We start from the raw sequence: 18,945 nt of genomic DNA, 5'->3' as shown, positions 1-18,945 counted from the left end.
TACCAGCTTTGGATTACTTAGCATATGCCTGGAATGCACCATTTATATCTACAGGGGGAGTGAGTCCTCTTTTATGGATGTGGCCATTGTATCTACAGTAGCATCATATGCATGAAATGCTTTAAAATAGGAGTTACACATCAGTACCTCTAGTTTGACAGTTGCTCAAAATGGGCAGCAAGAACAGAGTAATCAATTATTTGCAGTTTGCAACATCACTGTTACAAAATTAGCTCTAAATGAACCGAGATCAAATCAAATTGGATTTAATCTAAATCAACTTGAAATAAGCTGTTGTGAATCAAATCAAATTGATTCAGGAAATTAGTGTCAATACCCAACCTTAATTTTAACCACTGTTTTCCAATGGATAATTCTCACCAATTTACTTAGTTAAATCTCAGTTTTGGCAGTGTATTTAAATAGAATTTGTAATTCAGCTTTTCCAGGTTTGTTTGTCCAGCTGACATTTGCATCACTTCTTGTTACTGTCTCACTGCATATAACATCTGTACTTACATGCATTTATCTACATAGTCATCACAGTCACCGTTATCTGTTGTGTGTGGAGGCTGGTTTCCTTCCTAGACATTTCTTTACTGCATTTGTGTGTACAAACACACACAGCTAAGAAAGCAGCACATTGTATTTGTCAGAGTATTTGCATGGTTCATATTTTAGTTTCTCTTTTTAAAATAAAAACTCAATATTTGCTGAAAAGTCATTTATTCACAATTAAAAATACTGAATATGGCAGATATTTTGTTGCACACGTAAATAAAGTTATAATAAATACTTGCTGAGATATATTTAGAAGCAACATTTTCTACTGTAATCTCTGTTCAGTAGTTTTATTTTGAGGGGTTGGATTTGTAGACGCTGTGGAAGCTGCTGGTGTCATGTCACTTGCTGACCCTTCATCATCCTGTGTCTTTTCCCCCTTTGTGGTCACTATCCAGTCCTGGTTCCTTTGAGGGGGTGTGAATCATCTTCCTGCAGTCTTGCTCACACACCAGGCACAGTGAGTATGTTCTTTATTTGCAATGAAAGTCTGAATCTTTCTAAGTAATCAAGTTTTGATCTCAGTTCTAATAAAATATTTGCTCCTCATACCCGACATACCCTCTCATCATTGAGGCTTGCCATTGTGGCTTCACAGTGGAGAAAGGAAACAGTTATTCGCTTTTTGTCACTGAATACAAAGATATGAGCTGAGCATGACATTAGACCTTCGTTAACCATATTCCAGTCGCAAGTAAAGGAAAAAGGCATGTAATCACTGCTAGCGTTTTTCTTTTGTTTGTTTTTTGTTTTTTTTAGAATCATAAATTCAAATAATCAAGTGAAAATATCTTTACTTCAATCCAACATGGCGGTTTCTGGATGAGTAAAACCCCTCGTCTACCCCCTAAATTCTTTACATTTCGCCAATATAAAAATATGAATATTGACTACGTGAAAAAAATGATCTGTTAATGGAAAAGCCTGCTCATTCAGTGTAGTCAGCTGAGCTAATTCTTCAGGCAGAAGACATTGTTGAACCAGATTATCTTCAATCCAGCATGCTTGCTAAAAGAAGCCGTACATAGTGCCAAACAACTAATGAAGAAATCTCAAAAAATAATTGGAGTTACTGAATCAACCCTATATCATGAAACTCCAAGCTTCTGCAGCAATCGTTCTGCAATGAGCCGTTTGACAGTTTTCTATTATAGTAGTTTAAAAAAAACTGTATTGGTTTTGTTTGCTTGATGCAGACCAATAATTTTACCTTTTTGAAACAAAAGGCAGTGTATTTAAAGGATGATTGTAGTTAAGCTTTTCCAGGTGTGTCCAGCTGACATTGACATTACTTCTTGTTACTCACTCACTGCATATAACATCTGTATTTATGACATATGCATTTATCTACATAGTCATCACTGTCACTGTTATCTGTTGTGTGTGGAGGCTGGTTTCCTTCCTGGACATTTCTTTACTGCATTTGTGTGTGAACACAGTGAGAGCTACTGAGAAGCAAAGCTAGGAAAGCAGCACATTGTATTTTTTCGAAGCATTTGCATGGTTCAGACAATTAGTTTCTCTTTTTAAAATAAAAACTCAATATTTACTGAAAAGTCATTTATTCACAATTAAAAATCTTGAATATGGCAGATATTTTGTAGCACATGTAAATAGATTTATAATAAATACTTGCTGAGATATATTTAGAAGCAACATTTACTACTGTGATCTCTGTTGTGTAGTTTTATGTTGAGGAGTTGTATTTTGAGATGCTGTGGAAGCTGCTGGTGTCATGACACTTGCTGACCCTTCATTATCCTGTGTCTTTTCCACCTTTGTGGTCACTATCCAGTCCATCTTCTTTTGAGGGGGTGTATTTGTAGATGCTGTGGAAGCTGCTGGTGTCATGACACTTGCTGACCCTTCGTTTCGTGTCTTCTTTGATGAGGCTTTTGTCTTTGCATCCACCTTCTTGATTACTTGTTTGGCCCACTTGCTGTTGGGGTCGGAGCAAAGTGTGATTCCACGAATCGTCAGAAACCTGAAATTGCAGGAGGGTCAGACTGTTTTTAAACTATTTATTTGCATAAATTTATTAAGAACAATATAGTTTCATTTTCTGAAATATTTATATGTACACAACCAACTTCCTGAGTTTTAATCAAAGGAAGACATTAGGTCTGTCAAAAATAATGTGTTAACAGCAGTAATTAATTTATGTAATTAATTGCGTTAAAATTTTTAACATAATTAACGTATGCGCGGCATAACAATCCCCATACATCCGTCATTTCTCTGTTATGACATGGAGAGGCACGGTGTAAAAGATCAGCCGGCTGGTTCTATGGATGTGAATGTGATTAATTCATTTGAAAGCTGCTAATGAGCCATGAATTTGAACCAGGTGTATTGTAGCAGGGAGACCTGCAGGATAGTGGGCCCTGAGGACCAGGGTTGGGAATCACTGTTCTATAATAGTATGTTATTCATTTACAGTATGCCATTTAAATGTGGTTTAATTAAGACTAGTGTGAAATTCTTTGACTACTTACTTTACTGCACTGATGGAACAAGCACCTTCCTTCTGATTAGTGTAACTCACGATTCTGTTAGGACGAACTCTTTTCTTGGACCAGCTGACACATGAACAGTTCTGCACAGGTCCAGTTGCTAAAAAGATGGCAGACAGTGAAAGAGAAGTTAAGAATTCTTCATTTCACCCTGACAAACATTCAGACAACACAATTCATCTACTGCTTTGTTTTGATACTTACTTGCTTGGACTAAGTTCAGCCATGTGGTGAGACAGAGAAGTGTGGCTAGAACCAGGTTCAGCTGCATCTTTGGAGGTGCACCTCGTCTTCAGGGGTTGAATTTAGAATCTATCAACACACTGTGAATCACTCAGTAAATTATCTTACTGCAGTCTTGCTCACACACCAGGCACAGTGAGTATGTTCTTGATTTGCAATGAGTCTGCATCTTGCTGCATAATCAAGTTTTGATCTCACTTCCTATAAAATAATAGTTCCTCCTACCCCACATACATCATTGAGGCTTGCCGCTGTTGCTTCACAGTGGAGGGAGGAAACAATGATACTTTGTTGCTTTGTGTCACCGAATGCAAACATATGAGCTGAGCATGAGATCAGAACTTTGTTAACCATTTTCCAGTTGCAATTAAAGGAAAGAGGCAAATACTCACTGGCAGGGCTAGCTGTTTTTAGAATAATAAATTCAAATAATCAAAACTGAAAGTATCTTTATTGAAAAATAAAAAAAAATGTATCTTGTTGAGGCTGTATTAGGTGAAAATTATGCTTTTGAAATACATACAAACATGTTGTTTCACCAAATATTGTACAAAAGTAAAGCCCTCAAAACTAGACTAACACACAGACATGTCACAAGGCTGAGTTCTTGGATCCAAAGAGCTGACTGTGAACATGGAGGCTGAGTCTGAAAGGTTTATTATGAACAGAATGGCAATAAAGTGATGAATTAATAATTGTCATAAGTGTACATAAAGCTAGGTACACACATAAAGATTATATTTTTCTGTCCCGATTTTGCCCTTTCCTGTCCAAGGACGGCAAACACTGAGGTGTTTTAGAGTGAATTCCTCCCGACAATCGGCTCCGAAACGGGTTGGGGCTGACAATCGGAAGTTTCAATATTTAAGACCAAAAGTCTTCACGTGTGTGAGGAAAGCCGATGACTCCTGAGTTGTGACTGTGTGGATTGTGACGTGGAATGGAATGTAGCCAATCAAAGAGCGAGCTGAAGGATATAAAATCCATGTTTATGCTGAACTATTGAGTTGCATAAATTTATTACGTTACATTATTTTTTTCAGTTCTAGATTTTTTTTGTTAACAATAGTCACAAGACCACCATCATTCCCTCATCCTGTATATCCTCTTCCATGTTGGGTGTTGTGTTTTCTAGGGATGGGACGAAATATCGCGATACAAAGCGTGACGTAATGCATCGAGTTTAAAAAAAATGGATCGTGAAATAAAGGCCAGATGGCACTGCCACATGATTTTTGTAGTATATAATTCAGTGTAAATGTGCGTGTAGTTTATGGTGGCAGGCTGGCAGCACTCTCTGCGGGTCAAGCAGGAGAAAACTAAATGAAAAAAAAAAAATAAAATCCGTGAATGGTGCAGTCAGTGCGTTATCACGTCAGTCGGTCACGGCGCGTGCTGCAACAACGCTGTAGGCTAAACGAGCTAACAGACGTTAGCACCACCAACTACCTTGCCCCCAAACAGCCGAAAGATGTCGGATGAGGTCGAAATTGAGGACGCTCCGCCTGGATACAGGTCATATGTCTGGCAGTATTTTGGCTTTCTCATTAAAAAAGACAAAGACAGCAACAGAGTAACTGACAAGACTAAGACTGTGTGTAAGCTATGCTATGCTGTCATTCCGTACACCACCTCCAACACAACAAACATGAACCACCACCTTCAACGTCACCATAAAAATGTGAAGACGGCCCCCGGAGAAAACGAGCCTACCAAAGGGACAGCTGACCAGCTGATATATCCGATGTAGAAGACATAGTAAAACTGCTTAAGCCACTGAAGACCGCCACAACAGTTCTTTGTGATGAAAAAGAGCCCACTGTTTCACTTATAATGCCACTTAAGCACATGATCGAGCATGTCACCAAATGAAAATGACACACAGACCATCGCCAGCATGAAAAGCGCCATCCTACTTGACATCACGGGCCGTTACTCTGGGGACTGTAATGACATGTTGCAGGAGTGCGCAGCGCTTGACCCACGATTCCGAAGCCTCTCCCACCTGAATGATGAACAACGTGAGTCCGTCTATGCGAGGATACGGGAAAAAGCTTCAGGACTTCATGTGCAACGCAACAAGGTAGACTAACCTTTTTTGAAAAAAATGGAGCTGTGTTGTGCGTGTGTAACTGTATATGTGTAAGCTACAGCCTGAAAACTTATTTCTCATATATATAAATATAATTAATATAAATTAATTAGTAGTTACAGTGAAAGTGAGAGGGGGCGGGGCGTGTCTGTGACGGAGTGAGAGAGATGGAGAGAGAGAGTGTGTCTGTAAGAAAGAGGAGTGAGGGATTGAAAGAAATGTTTGAGCTAGTTTTTCTCTTTTTTTTTCTTTTTCATTTGTCTTTTTTTTTAAGACCAGTGACACTGATGAAAAAACTAGGGCCAGTGCTTCAACATCAGGGTCTGCAGCAGAGCGGGTCTTTGTCATGGCTGAGGCAGCACAGGGAGCAGAGCAGAGCCAGGAAGAGCCAGTAGAACGAGAAAGGCAGATGCAGGGCGTGATCCAGCCTCCCCCACCAAAGAAGACAGCGCTAGAAGATCTCCTTGGGAGCTCCTACACCACTGTTGAGGCAGTGCAGTCCAGCAGAGGGATTGAAATGGAGATACTCTCCTACAGAAATGGGATTCCTATCCCACTTAACAGTAGTCCACTTGAGTGGTGGAAAGTGAATGCATATGCTTACCCCATACTTGCCCCTTTTGCCAAAGCCTACCTTTGCATTCCTGCTACGTCAGTGCCCAGCGAGCGTGTCTTTTCTACAGCAGGAGACATTGTGTCTGCTCAAAGATCACTGATTACACCAGAACATGTTGATATGTTAGTTTTTCTGAAGAAGAACCAGTGCTAGGCCAGGGCCATGACTTAAGAGAAGGTGAGAGAGCTTAACCTAGGGTAAGAGCTGCACAAAGGGAGTGTTCTTGTTTTTGTTTGGCATGTAAGGCTGTGTGCTTTCTGTGTGCAACTGAAACAAAAATAAATAAGTTGTAATTACACAATAATATTTTTTATTTTTTTCTCTTTTCATATCGTATCGTGATGTATCGTTTAGTGACCCTGCCATATCGAGATGCATTGTATCGTGAGTTTAAGTGTATCGTCCCATCCCTAGTGTTTTCCGGTTGTTGTCACGGTTCTTTTTCTTCGTTTTTGTTAGATCACGTTTGTTCATGCGAGATTTCCGGCTCGTCATTTCTAGATTAAGCTCCAAGATTCCAAGGCTCCAGATAAGCCAGCAGCAGCTTTGTACGTTTCATTTTCAGCCAGGTCATGAACCAAAGATGATCTCCTGCACTGAATGCACCTGAGAGCTGCTGCTGCTTGAGGACCACGCCTCTTCTGAGTGCTTTTGGATGGGGGAGGGGTCTGCACAGCACTCACTCCTTTTTGAGAAAAGTAAACTACGTTCATTTAAATCAGTCTCTAAAAATCTCCAATAATACTAGAAAAACTCGCTAGATTTGTCGCTAATTGCTTTTTTGAAAAAAAAAAGTTGCTAGAGGGGAGTGAAAACTCGCTAAATATAGCAACAAAGTCGTTAAGTTGGCAACGCTGGTAAGAATGGTCCATGGAATGTTAAAGAGTTCCCTAAACGTTGATAACTGACGGCATGAGAACGTCCAGGAGGATCCTGTTCCTGTATTTTGGAATAGCATGGAAAATATTCTATGAAACTTTCACAGCCAAACTTTTTGTACATGTTTTACTTTTTTGTTTATTGGACTTCAGCTTTATCACATTCTAACATATTCTCATTACCTGTTCATAGAATATCATGTGAATAACAAAACGAGAATTTAGTGCACCTGCACATTCGTTCTCCCTCTCTGTGGTTTTAGTCTGAAAAATTTTGACAGCGACAGCAAGCTATTGATACTATGCATTTACTTGACAAATGTCATAAGAAAAAAGTAACAATTTCTTGGTAAACTATGAAAGTTTTGCTCTCTAATGATGTAATTTTGTTTGCACTGTTGGCAGCTGGCAGTCCTCAGTAAGAAAAGAAGCTATTGGCTGTCCTAAAAGTCGCTGAAAGTCGCTAAATCATGTAATTAGTATAATCAACGTAGTAGTTGTAATGGAGGCTACTGTGGAGAGGAATGTGATGGGAGAGGCAAAAATTGAAGGAAAGACAACATAAAAATGTTTATAACAGATAAAAAGATAATAAAATCAAATAAAAATTAATTATTCGATCAATGTTTTCTTTGTTTGTTAGTTAATTTTATTAAGTGTAGTTTGTTTTTAAATTAGTGTAACATGTTTTAAATGCTTTTTTTAAAAAAATACTTTAAATGCTGCTGTTCACACTATTCATTAATAGACATTACTATCTGATGCAGCAAGGGCGACATCATTCACCAGCAGGTTCACACATTTCATTTTCTGCCTGGTTATGAAACAGAAGTGATCATCTCCTGCTCTGAGTGCAGGGAGAAAGCCAGAGCACCCTGAGAGAACCCAAACATGCACAGAAAGAACATGCAAACTCCACACAGAAAAGTTCAAGCCTCCCCCCAGTCAAGGCTCGTACCAGTCACCTTCAAGCTTCGAGGCTGCGGTGCTAACCACCACAACACCGAACAGCTCTTTCAGCATGCTTGTTGGAAGAGAGTGCCAAACAACTAATGAAGAAATCCCGAAAAACAATTGGAAGTCCTCCACCAACACCTACACCTGAGTAACTGAATCAACCCCATATCATGAAACTCCAGGCTTGTGCAGCAAATGTTTTACAAAGAGGTGTTTTCTATTGAAGACGTTTTAAAAGACTGTATTGGTTTTATTAACTTGATGCAGACCAATAATTTTATCCTTCTGAAACAGAAGATAAAACAACTACAGGATGTCATCTGACATTGTTTAATGACGGAGATGCTGCTCACTGCATCAGCATCATTCAGGGTTAAATAACTTGTTGCCATTTTAAACATTTTAACCACTACAGTACTGGACTGCAGTCCTGATGACATTGACATTACTTGTTGTTACTCACTCACTGCATATAACATCTGTGTCTATAACATATGAATGTATCTACATAGCCATCACTGTCACTGTTATCTGTTGTGTGTGGAGGCTGGTTTTCTTCCTGGACATTTTTTTACTGCATTTATGTGTGAACATCGTGAAAGCTGCTGAGAAGTAAAGCTAGGAAAGCAGCACATTGTGTTTGTCAGAGTATTTGCATGGTTCATATTTTAGTTTCTCTTTTTAAAATAAAAACTCAATATTTGTGAAAAGTCATTTATTCACAATTAAAAATCTTGAATATGGCAGATATTTTGTTTAACACATAAATACATTTATAATAAAGAATTGCTGAGATATATTTAGAAGCAACATTTTCTACTGTAATCTCTGTTCAGTAGTTTTATTTTGAGGGGTTGTATTTTGAGATTCTGTGGAAGCTGCTGGTGTCATGTCACTTGCTGACCCTTCATCATCCTGTGTCTTTTCCCCCTTTGTGGTCAATATCCAGTCCAGCTTATTTTGAGGGGGTGTATTTGTAGACGCTGTGGAAGCTACTCGTGTCTTTGCATTCAACTTCTTGATTACTTGTTTGGCCCAGTTGCTGTTGGGGTCGGAGCAAAGTGTAATTCCACGAATCGTCAGAAACCTGAAATTACAGGAGGGTCATACTGTTTTTCAACTATTAGGAACCATATAGTGACACTGGCATATAAATAAATACATAAATAATAATAATAATAATAATAATTATTATTATTATTATATATATATATATATATATATATATATAGAAAGCAGGGTGTTATAAGAAAAAGATAAGAGTTTTTTAATTCTATAATACTATGTTATTCATTTACAGTATGTCATTTAGATGTGGTTTAATTAAGAATAGTGAAACTCTGTGACTACTTACTTTACTGCACTGATGGAACAAACGCCTTCCATCTGATTAGTGTAACGCACGATTCTGTCAGGATGGACTCTGGTCTTGGACCAGCTGACACATGGACAGTTCTGCACAGGTCCAGTTGCTAAAAAGATGGTACACAGTGAAAGAGAAGTTAGGAATTCTTCATTTCACCCTGACAAACATTCAGACAACACAATTAACTACTATTTCTTGGTACTTACTTGCTTTGACGAAGTTTAGCCATGTGGTGAGACAGAGAAGTGTGGCTAGAACCAGGCTGAGCTGCATCTTTGGAGGTGCACCTCGTCTTCAGGGGTTGAACGTAGAATCTGCCAGCACACTGTGAATCACTCAGTAAATGGTCTTGCTGCAGTCTTGCTCACACACCAGGCACAGTGAGTATGTTCTTGATTTGCAATGAAAGTCTGAATCTTTCTGAGTAATGAAGTTTTGATCTCAGCTCTTATAAAATATTAGCTCCTCCTACACCACATACCCTCTCACCATTGAGGCTAGGCACTGTGGTTTCATAGTGGAGAGAGGAAACAATGATATTTTTGCCACTGAATGCAAAGATATGAGCTGGTCATGACATCAGACTTTCGTTAACCATTTTCCAGTTGCAAGTAAAGGAAAAGGGTCTCACCTGGAAAAAATGTATCTTGTTAAGCCTGGATTTTTTTTTTTGTTCTTATTTCTTGACCCACCACCACCCACCTCTTCAGAGGAGAAATTTTTTGTTTGATATTAGTATTTCAATTAGTATTTAACTGGATACTAACTGTTTGATAATATGTGTATTTGCCCTGTTATCTTGACAAATTATTTTTTATCCTGTTTAGAGCATATATACAAAAAAGGGGGGGTTTACCAACAAAAAATATGTAGGAAGTGGAGCAAACAACACACAAAGAAAAGACAAAATAAGATGCTAACGGGATTTGGCAAACATAAACAGATAACCTAAACATGATATTATGTGCTACACTTGGCAGCAGATAGTTATGTGAGTGTGTGATTGTGTGTGTGTGTGTGTGTGTGTGTGTGTGTGTGTGTGTGTGTGTGTGTGTGTGTGTGTGTGTGTGTGTGTGTGTGTGGTGAAAGATAATTTTAATTTTATCTTTTTTTATCCTATCACAATTGGATTTTTAAGACATTAAAGCCTGTATTAGATGAAAACTATACTTTTGACATACATACAAATGTTGTTTTGACTAAAAGTCTTCAAAACTAGACCAACACACACAGATATGTCACAGGGGTTGGATCCAAAGAGCTGACTGTGAACATGGAGGCTGAGTCTGAAAGGTTTATTAAGATCTTATTAAGAACAGGATGGGAACAATGGGACAGATATACTGCAGGGCTGATGAGCTGAAAGGAGACAGTTCTGCCTGAGGAACCTGCCAGAGCAGAGAGACATAGATGCCCACACTCACACAGGGAGGGATATCAAGGCTAACAACACACACAGGGGGAAATGGACTCATAAAAAGATAATGCATTTGGAAGATGAATGACTGCCGCATGTCTACACTCAACACGACTCAAACTGGCCTGAATGTTCTGCATATTCTCCAAAGTTCCATATTTTTGCATATCTTTGTAAAAACAGTAAAGCCTAAGTGCAAGCACATAACACCAGTTTTGGCATCTAACTCTGGCTTCCTGTTTCATACAGGACCCAATTCTTTTTGTTTTTAAAGCACTAAACTGCTGAGCTCCTTCTTACCTGTCTGAGCTCCTATTTATTCATGTACCAACAGGATCCATGAGATCCAGCTTCCAGCTGATGTTATCCATTCCAAGGATGAAATTTAAGTCTCAAGGTGATAGTCTTTTTTGTGGCAGGTCCCAGACTCTGGAACAATCTCCCTCTAAGTGTTAGATGCACAATAACTGAAACATTATTGTGATCAACTAGCTCACAAAGAGACCTAAACATTTTCCTTTTTTTTAACTATCCTAGTCATTGATGTCTTAGTTGTTTTTAATTTGTTTTTAATTCTTTTAATTGTATTGCTTTATTTTTATTGCTCTATTAATATTCACTTCTTGATTTTAGATATATTGTTGTTACAACCCCAGGTCTACAGCCTGTGGTCGTAATCATGGAAGGGTTGCTGCCTGGTTGCATCTTGGCAATTGGAGGCAGTTCTAGCAGGAGACGCCCCTCCCTCTGCATCTTGGTAGTGATTAGGCTCCATCTACACTGTGCCAGCTGGATGATGACGCTGGATGATGACGCCTTCCTCTTTGACAGCCAATCCGAAGAGTCACCAGGGACTTCAAAAAGTAGGAAGCACTTGCAATTGGGGCAGCTGTGTTCCATCAGGCCCACAGTTTGCCAGGCTGGGTTTTGAGAGTAAACGCTGGACTTTGTGTGATAGAATACCCGTGTGGTTTTGTGAGCTGAATTCCTGTCCTTTTGATTGTGTGCACGATTGTGCCTTTTGAGTTGGTATTGAGTAGAGACGCTCTCACCTTTTTGCGAGTAGCTTTTGAGTTGTAGTTTTTAATGGTAGACGCTCTCACCTTTTTGTGAGTATCTTTTGAGTTGTAGTTTTTAATGGTAGACGCTCTCACCTTTTTGTGAGTAGCTTTTGAGTTGTAGTTTTGTAGAGTAGACACCCTCACCCTTTGTGAGTAGCTTTTTGAGTTGTAGCTTTAACTAAGTTTGTTTGGGATATTTTGCTAAAGTTTACTTTCTGTAAGTATTAGTAGTAATTATAAACTGTTAAAACCGTAAATTAAGGACACTTTTTGTTTATTAGATCTATTTTATTTGTAGCCGGAATATATAACCTAGATTGGGACATCCTTTGTTGCATATTATTTGTTGTATTGATTAGAACCTGGGTTTGTTAATAAAATTATTGTTATATATTTACGTTCTGTTCGGCCTTGTTTTTGTTAGCGACCCAAACACCCTAGATTTTGAAAGAGGGTCATAACAATAAAGCACTTTGGGCAGCAAGACCTGTTGGAAAGGTGCTTATAAATCTGTTCTGATGGCCTGCTTTCTGTGGGCACCAGTGATGCCCAGATGGTGGTAGGTACTGCAGAGTACCTACCGCCATGCAAACCCTCTTCAGCCAACCTCGATAGGCAGGCACCATGTTTTCCACCCCTGTCTGTGGCAATCCTCTCCTAGGTCAGCATATTTCGCCATCTTCCTCGCCGATGCCTCCTCTAGCTGGTCCTCCCAAGGGGCTGTCAGCTCCAGAATCACCACCTGCCTTGTTCTTTCTGACACGAGGACCATGTCAGTGATCAAAAACTCCTCCATGATGATGTTGAAAGGGAGTGTGAGCTTATTCTTCTTACCGTACAAAGTGATACTACTCAGGCTCCTTAGCAGCCCTAGCCACCTACGAAGGTATTGACTAATCCTTTGTTCAAAACCTTCAACTGTAGACATGGTAAAGTCATACACTAGAAGGGGCCAAAGGATTCGTGGGAGGATGGCATGCTGGTAGATCCAGGCCTTGAACTTGCTGGGGAGGCCATACTTATCCACTGCTGTCAGGTTTCTTTCCAGTTCTAGCCCTGCTGCCCTGATGGATTCAGTGTCCAGGGTATTGTTGAAAACCTTGCCCAGGCTCTTCACTGGCTTCTCTGAAAGGGAAGGGATCTGGGAACCGCCAATGGAGAAACGGAACTTCTCAACAACTCTTCCCTTCTTCAGCACCAAAGATCTGGATTTAGCTGGAATCAAGCTCATCCGTGCCCAAGAGATGAGCTTCTCTAGGACTCCCAAAAGCCACCTGCATCCTGGAACTGATGTGGTTACTGTAAGGTCATCCATGAATGTGCAGATTGGTGGTTGGTGGACACCTGATCTGGACAGCGGGCCTCTGCATTCCAGCTCAACTGATTTGGTCAACATTTTTATCGCCAAGGAAAAAGGCCTACTGATGCCGTGCATCCGGTAATTATCCCCTTTTCCAGTTTGTGCCATCCTGATGTTTCTGCCCTGGACATGACTCTCAAAACTGAAGTTGTTGTAACAGTCAAGAATGAGGTCTCTGATCTTCCCAGGGATGTGGTGGCGATCTAGGGTAGTTGAAACAAGCTTGTGGGGTATTGAGCCATAAGCATTGGTCATATCCAGCCACACAACAGATAGGCCCCCTCTGTCTTCCCATGCTTCTCTGATATGCTGGGTGACCACTTCTGTGTGTTCTAAGCACCCTGGGACTTGGGGTATCCCTCCCTTCTGCACAGATGTGTCAAGGTACTCTGTCAGGCAGCGGGCAACGATGCTGAAAAACACCTTCCCCTCCACACTGAGCAGTGAGATGAGTGAGATAAGTTACTCTTAGTTAAAAAACAGTTATTCAGTAGGCTATATATTGTATTACTTTGACATATTGAGGAAGTTTGAGGATACACGTAGGAGCAGTACATGAACAGATAGTGGCATATGAAGTGGCATCAAAGAAATAAAAACACAATGACAATACAATACGATACGATACGATGCGATACGATACGATATGATACAGGTGCCGATAAAAAAACAAAAGATTTTTTGGATTGATGTTTTACTAGCTTATTTTCTCCTTAAAAAGTCATTTAATCTACAGATATATATGGAATTTGCTGTTAAATGCTTGGTAGACAGCATTTACAACTATATTCCTGTAAAAGTTAGACTGTCTTTTGAATTGGATTTCCTTCAAAAGTGTTAAACACATCTGAATGTCTCATAGTACCAATGATGCCATGTAGATGTTTTTTCCAAGGAAAACCTAATTTAATTCCATTTAATGAGGAGTTTGAGAAACGTGTTTATGTATAACCCAAATTTAACACAATTTTTTAACAAGGCGCATCTCTTAGTTAAGAGCAAATTAATATTTCCTTGTTTATTTGAAAAACCTTTTGGTGATAGTGGCTGAAAGTTCCATGACACTCATGAGTGTTGCATGACATGTGACATGTTCTGTCAGAATATGTTAAATATTCTTAGAAGAGAGGAAACAGCCTCACTAATACATTTCTGCTGAAGTAGACCACCATCTGCATGCACTCTGTTTTACAACTGATCAGGATGTGGTTATTGATGCAACAGGGCAGACTCACTTTTCAAGCAAACATAAACTTGGACCTGAAAGAGAAAAGCAATGGTGTCATCAAAAATCAAACAACACATATTACAGAACAAGTAGAAAGTTATATTTTGTATAAAATAAAACAAATATTCAATTAAACATCTTACAGTACTTTTTTAAGAGAAAAAACTATCTCAAACAGCTGTAGCATCAGGAAGTTAATACTTTGATATTTTTTCCTGTAACCTTTAGCTGTAATATTGTGGTATTTCACGTGCATCACAGTAAACAAGCTGAGCACATGCTGTGCAAAGTAAACACTGATTCTAATAAAACATCTGTTTGCATGTTGCATTTTCTAAAATACCCAAATTACCATAACTACTGCAACTATCAGTGACTCTAATTATCACTGCACGTCCATCTCTGTCTAGCTAGACTCTAGCTGGAGCTGATGGCCAGTGTTAACCTGCTCAGAAGCACCATTTGTACATTACTAGATCAGCAAACAGGATACAAAAATAATTGCAACTTTTTTACTCAATTGTGATAATAATATTTCTAAAGCCTTAATTTATTTTAGGTGCAAAAGTGTACCATGTGTAAACCATAAACTAGAGGAGACCCTAAAACAGTTCATCCTGCCATGTGACATTCTCTGTTTCTGTAAGATTAAAAGATACAAAGGTAATAACTATGCAAACATTTTTATGACAGAATCTATTTCTGTCAAGCAGATGTGAATAACAGTTATCTATGAGATGAGTTATCGGAAGGGGATTTTTTGCTGTGTTTAATGTCTCACATGGTTGGTTGTTGCTTTGAAGGCTGAGCTGTTCTGCCTAACCAGTGACATGCAAGCTTACTTCACATGTTGCAGGTTGTTATTGTTTAATAAACTAATAATTGATCACAAACTGGTGATGCCACAGTTATGTTATGTGACACAAACATTTCATAAGGCGGGTTTAGCCCTTACAGTTTGTGTGTGTCCAGAAGATGATGCAACATTTTGTTTCAAACAGTCAAAGTCCACAGATAGTTTCCTACATTGTTCAATAAGCCTGCAGGCTGCTTTCACAGCGACGCCCTGCCACAGGCGTGATCCAGCTTGTGTCCAGCAGCGACTCTTAACCGGCTCTAACACAGAACCAGCATCTCAAATGATAATCATTTCAGAGGGCAGGTGCAGCTCTTACAGCATGTGTGTGTCAGGAGGATGATGCAACATGTTGTTTCAAACATTCAAAGTCAGATATTACAGATACAGATATTTTCCTAAATCTTTTTTTTATTGAAGAAATGTTATCCACCACTCTGATCATTAAAAAGTGTATCAATCAAGTCTATCCTAAATCGTTTTTATAATGTTATCCACCATTCACACTGTATCAAGTATGTAAGTAAGTGTGGTGGAGTAGGCTTTTCTTACTCCAATCTGCTCGCTCCCCCATCGAAGGCGCGCAAGATGTAGCGAATATGGCAGTGATTGCAGGGCAGAGTAGAGCGGCTTTATATCCGGGAAGGTGTTTATCCGTTTAGTATGCCCTGTACGCTGACAGTTGTGTGGCTAGTGTGCCAAAGTATCAACATTTCCTCCCCTGCGACCTTAAGTGCCATAAACTCTTTCCTTCTCCACTGGGGCTGTGGTGGTCCTTGGGTATTTCTTTGCAGCGTTGCGGTGTGCTGATTGTTGCAGCGGTGCGGAAAGCCGCATGACGAGCAGTTTCACCTTTGCGGTGCTCTGCTGGGTTGTGACTGAGTTTGGTGCTGGGGCCTGTCATGGTATTCCTGGTCTCTTGTCTCTCCCTCCCCATTTTGGCATGTACTGGTAAGACTGCTTTCGCTTGTCAGATGGAGCAGGACATTAATCAGCATCATATGATTGGTGTGTTTTCCTCTTCTTTTTAGACACGTGAAGTAGCGTGCCCTATGCCATACTGTGCGTGAAAGGTTGCTGTTTTGTCTCTGCTTGGATTTCCGCCAGCTGATCCAATTTATCGGCCTTCCGTACCATCTAAACCCTGGCATATAGGGTTGTTTGGGGAAATTATCAGTTTTTATGTTTTATTATTAATTGTTTTAAAAGAACTAGTTTAAAAAAATAAATAAATAAATAAATAAATAAATAAAGGGCTGCACGGTGGTGTGGTGGTTAGCACCGCAGCCTCACAGCAAGAAGGTCACCGGTTCGAATCTTGGCTGGGGGGAAGTTTGAACCTTGAGGGCCTTTCTGTGTGGAGTTTGCATGTTCTCCCCGTGTATGCGTGGGTTCTCTCCGGGTTCTCCGGCTTCCTCCCACCGTCCAAAGACATGCATGTTAGGTTAATTGGACACTCTAAATTCTCCCTAGGAGTGAGTGTGAGTGTGCGTGTGAATGGTTGTTTGTCTATCTGTGTTGGCCCTGCGACAGACTGGTGACCTGTCCAGGGTGTACCCTGCCTCTCACCTGTTAAAATGTTGGGATAGGCTCCAGCTCACCCGCGACCCGAAATGGATTAAGCGGTCAAGATAATGGATGGATGGATGGATGGATAGTTTAAATAAAATGTTATTTTTTTCTGGGAATCTACCTGCCAAGGTGCATTTTATTTGAACCTATTACTGGGGGTTTGTCACCCTCTTCTTTTTTGTAGAGAAATTATTGCCATTCTCGTCTCTCCTGGACTGACAGAGCCCAATAAGCCTGCACCTGCTTTCACTGCAATGTACGTCACAGACATGATCTGGCGTGTCTGCAGCCCAGCGTTTGAGTTTCTGTTGCCATGGTTACAACTACCGTTTAGTCAGCGCAATCATTTACAGCAATAAGTCTGTTTGACCGGAACTTCTTTCATAGGTGTCCATTATCACTTTTTAATGGACACCCTCCAGCCAATCAGAATCGAGTATTCACCCAGACCATGGTATAACTACCAGTTATTGCCATGTGATATATTAAAAATAATATAATCTGGCTTTCTGCTTCTGGGTATCTATTAGGGAACAGAACACAAGTATCAGATTGTGTCCAACAGGATTTTGAGCAACGTTTATACCATAAATTGAAGCAAAATGTCGCAGAATCTGTATGTGAGAAATATGTCACGTCGGGCTCTTATGGGTTAATATAAGGTTAGAGTGGGAGACCATACATCTGCGGTCATCAGCTGCATGCTGAACCCTCTGTTCTATATCCTCTACATATACCTCTGCACACCACAGTAACACCATTGTCAAGACCAAGGAGCTAATCATAGACTTTAGGAGGAAAACAAACAGACATTCTACCACTGTTCATCAGCAGGGAATGTGAGGAGAGGGTGGATGACTTGTTTGGGGGAGTCCATATCGAGGAGGACCTTGCCTGTACTGTGAACACCTCTGAGCTACTGAAGAAGACCCAGCAGAGACTGCACTTCCTGAGGATGCTCAGGAAAAATAACATCACTCAGAGGCTGCTGGTATCCTTCTACAAGTGCGCTACAGAGAGCATCTTGGGCCACGGTGGCTCAGAGGACATTACTCGGCTGCCCTCTCCTTACACTGGAAGAACTGCACTGTTTCTGCTGCCTCCGGAAGGCTGGCAAAATTATCCAGGACTCCTCTCATCCCAGTCACCACATGTTTGATCTGTTACCATTAGGCAGGCGGTACAAATCAATCACTGCAAGGACAAACCAGTTCAGGAACAGTTTTTACGTGACAGCATAAGAACCCTGAACAAATGGCTGAGTAGTTAATAATTCCGCCTCATGTCCCTTAATAATCTACCTCATGTGTCTTTATTTTGCACTAAACACCTGCGCCTTATTTATATATCATACTCTGTATAGTTTTACTTTATTTTACTTTATCTTTTATCTTATTTTTACTCTATTTCATCTTATTTACTATACGCTGTATTTTGTCTTAATTATGATTGTTGCAATTATTCTATTATATTTTATTCTGTTTTGCAGGAGAATAAAATATAATAAATAGAATTGTAATTTTGTTGCACTTGTTGCAATGACAAAGTTCTAATTTATTCTACTCTATTCTATTTTATTCTATTATATTCTATTTGAAACAAACCTTAAAATTCACATCAGAAATCAGTTAATCCATGATAAAATGAATTTTCACCACTCTGGTTAGGCGCTAACATGACTTAAATAAGGAGTAAACATAAGCTATGTCGCAATTAAACCTCAACTACAGTTGGATTAAAGTAGAAGTCACATTACAAATAGAACTGCTTAGTTAACCATTAGAGCGCAGATAGATGAACTAGTTTTGTTTGTGTGTGGGGGAGAAGAGAAGCTTTTTAGGGCTCGTGAACAGTGCAAAACTATCAGAGGGACCATGTAGACCTGTGGTGGCACATCTCTATTTCCACTACAGGGTATAATGAGAACATATCATTCAATTGTAATACTTCGCTTCCATATACAGTATGAATGGCTTCTATTTGTACCACATGGACGTAGGTGCTGTAAAGTTTCTTTGCATGCAAAGAGAATTTAGATGAACCTATGTAAGAGTTTTTGCATTAATCTCAAGTCTGGATAGATGCAAAATGTGGTCTCTGTCTAGATCATTATCACAGACATTGTTATCAGCTGTTTCTCAGCTGGTTTCCTTCCAGCTAATCTGTTAACACTAGAAGTCCCAGAGAGGGGTCAATTGACCTTTCTACCTTTACAACCCAGAGAT

General features: G+C 39.7%; 1 protein-coding gene and 1 pseudogene across 1 annotated transcript; both read right to left on the bottom strand.

Moving 5' to 3' along the window:
- Positions 1-2,112: 2,112 nt before the first annotated feature.
- On the bottom strand, positions 2,113-9,635 carry LOC121644407. The gene is made up of 7 exons (XM_041992302.1): positions 9,433-9,635; positions 9,215-9,332; positions 8,679-8,947; positions 5,234-5,348; positions 3,279-3,364; positions 3,057-3,174; positions 2,113-2,545 (listed from the first exon to the last, which is right to left on the bottom strand). Exons 1-7 carry the CDS (start codon positions 9,497-9,499, stop codon positions 2,224-2,226), a joined length of 1,095 nt encoding a protein of 364 aa, XP_041848236.1. The 5' UTR covers positions 9,500-9,635; the 3' UTR covers positions 2,113-2,223.
- A 2,667-nt stretch (positions 9,636-12,302) lies between these two features.
- Positions 12,303-13,517, bottom strand: LOC121644406 (annotated as a pseudogene).
- Between the last annotated feature and the right edge of the window lie 5,428 nt (positions 13,518-18,945).

The sequence above is a fragment of the Melanotaenia boesemani genome, chromosome 8 (assembly GCF_017639745.1).
Source record: "Melanotaenia boesemani isolate fMelBoe1 chromosome 8, fMelBoe1.pri, whole genome shotgun sequence".
NCBI classification, from domain to species: Eukaryota; Metazoa; Chordata; class Actinopteri; order Atheriniformes; family Melanotaeniidae; genus Melanotaenia; species Melanotaenia boesemani.
The sequence above is the reverse complement of the archived record's forward strand: the minus strand, read 5'-3'. Positions and strand labels throughout refer to the sequence as shown.

Coding starts and splice junctions, on each gene's coding strand:
- LOC121644407 (XM_041992302.1), bottom strand. CDS start 9,499: ATGCAGCTCAGCCTGGTTCTAGCCACACTTCTCTGTCTCACCACATGG. Junction 9,333..9,432: donor GCTAAACTTCGTCAAAGCAA/GTAAGTACCAAG, acceptor CCATCTTTTTAG/CAACTGGACCTGTGCAGAAC. Junction 8,948..9,214: donor TGTTCCATCAGTGCAGTAAA/GTAAGTAGTCAC, acceptor CTGTAATTTCAG/GTTTCTGACGATTCGTGGAA.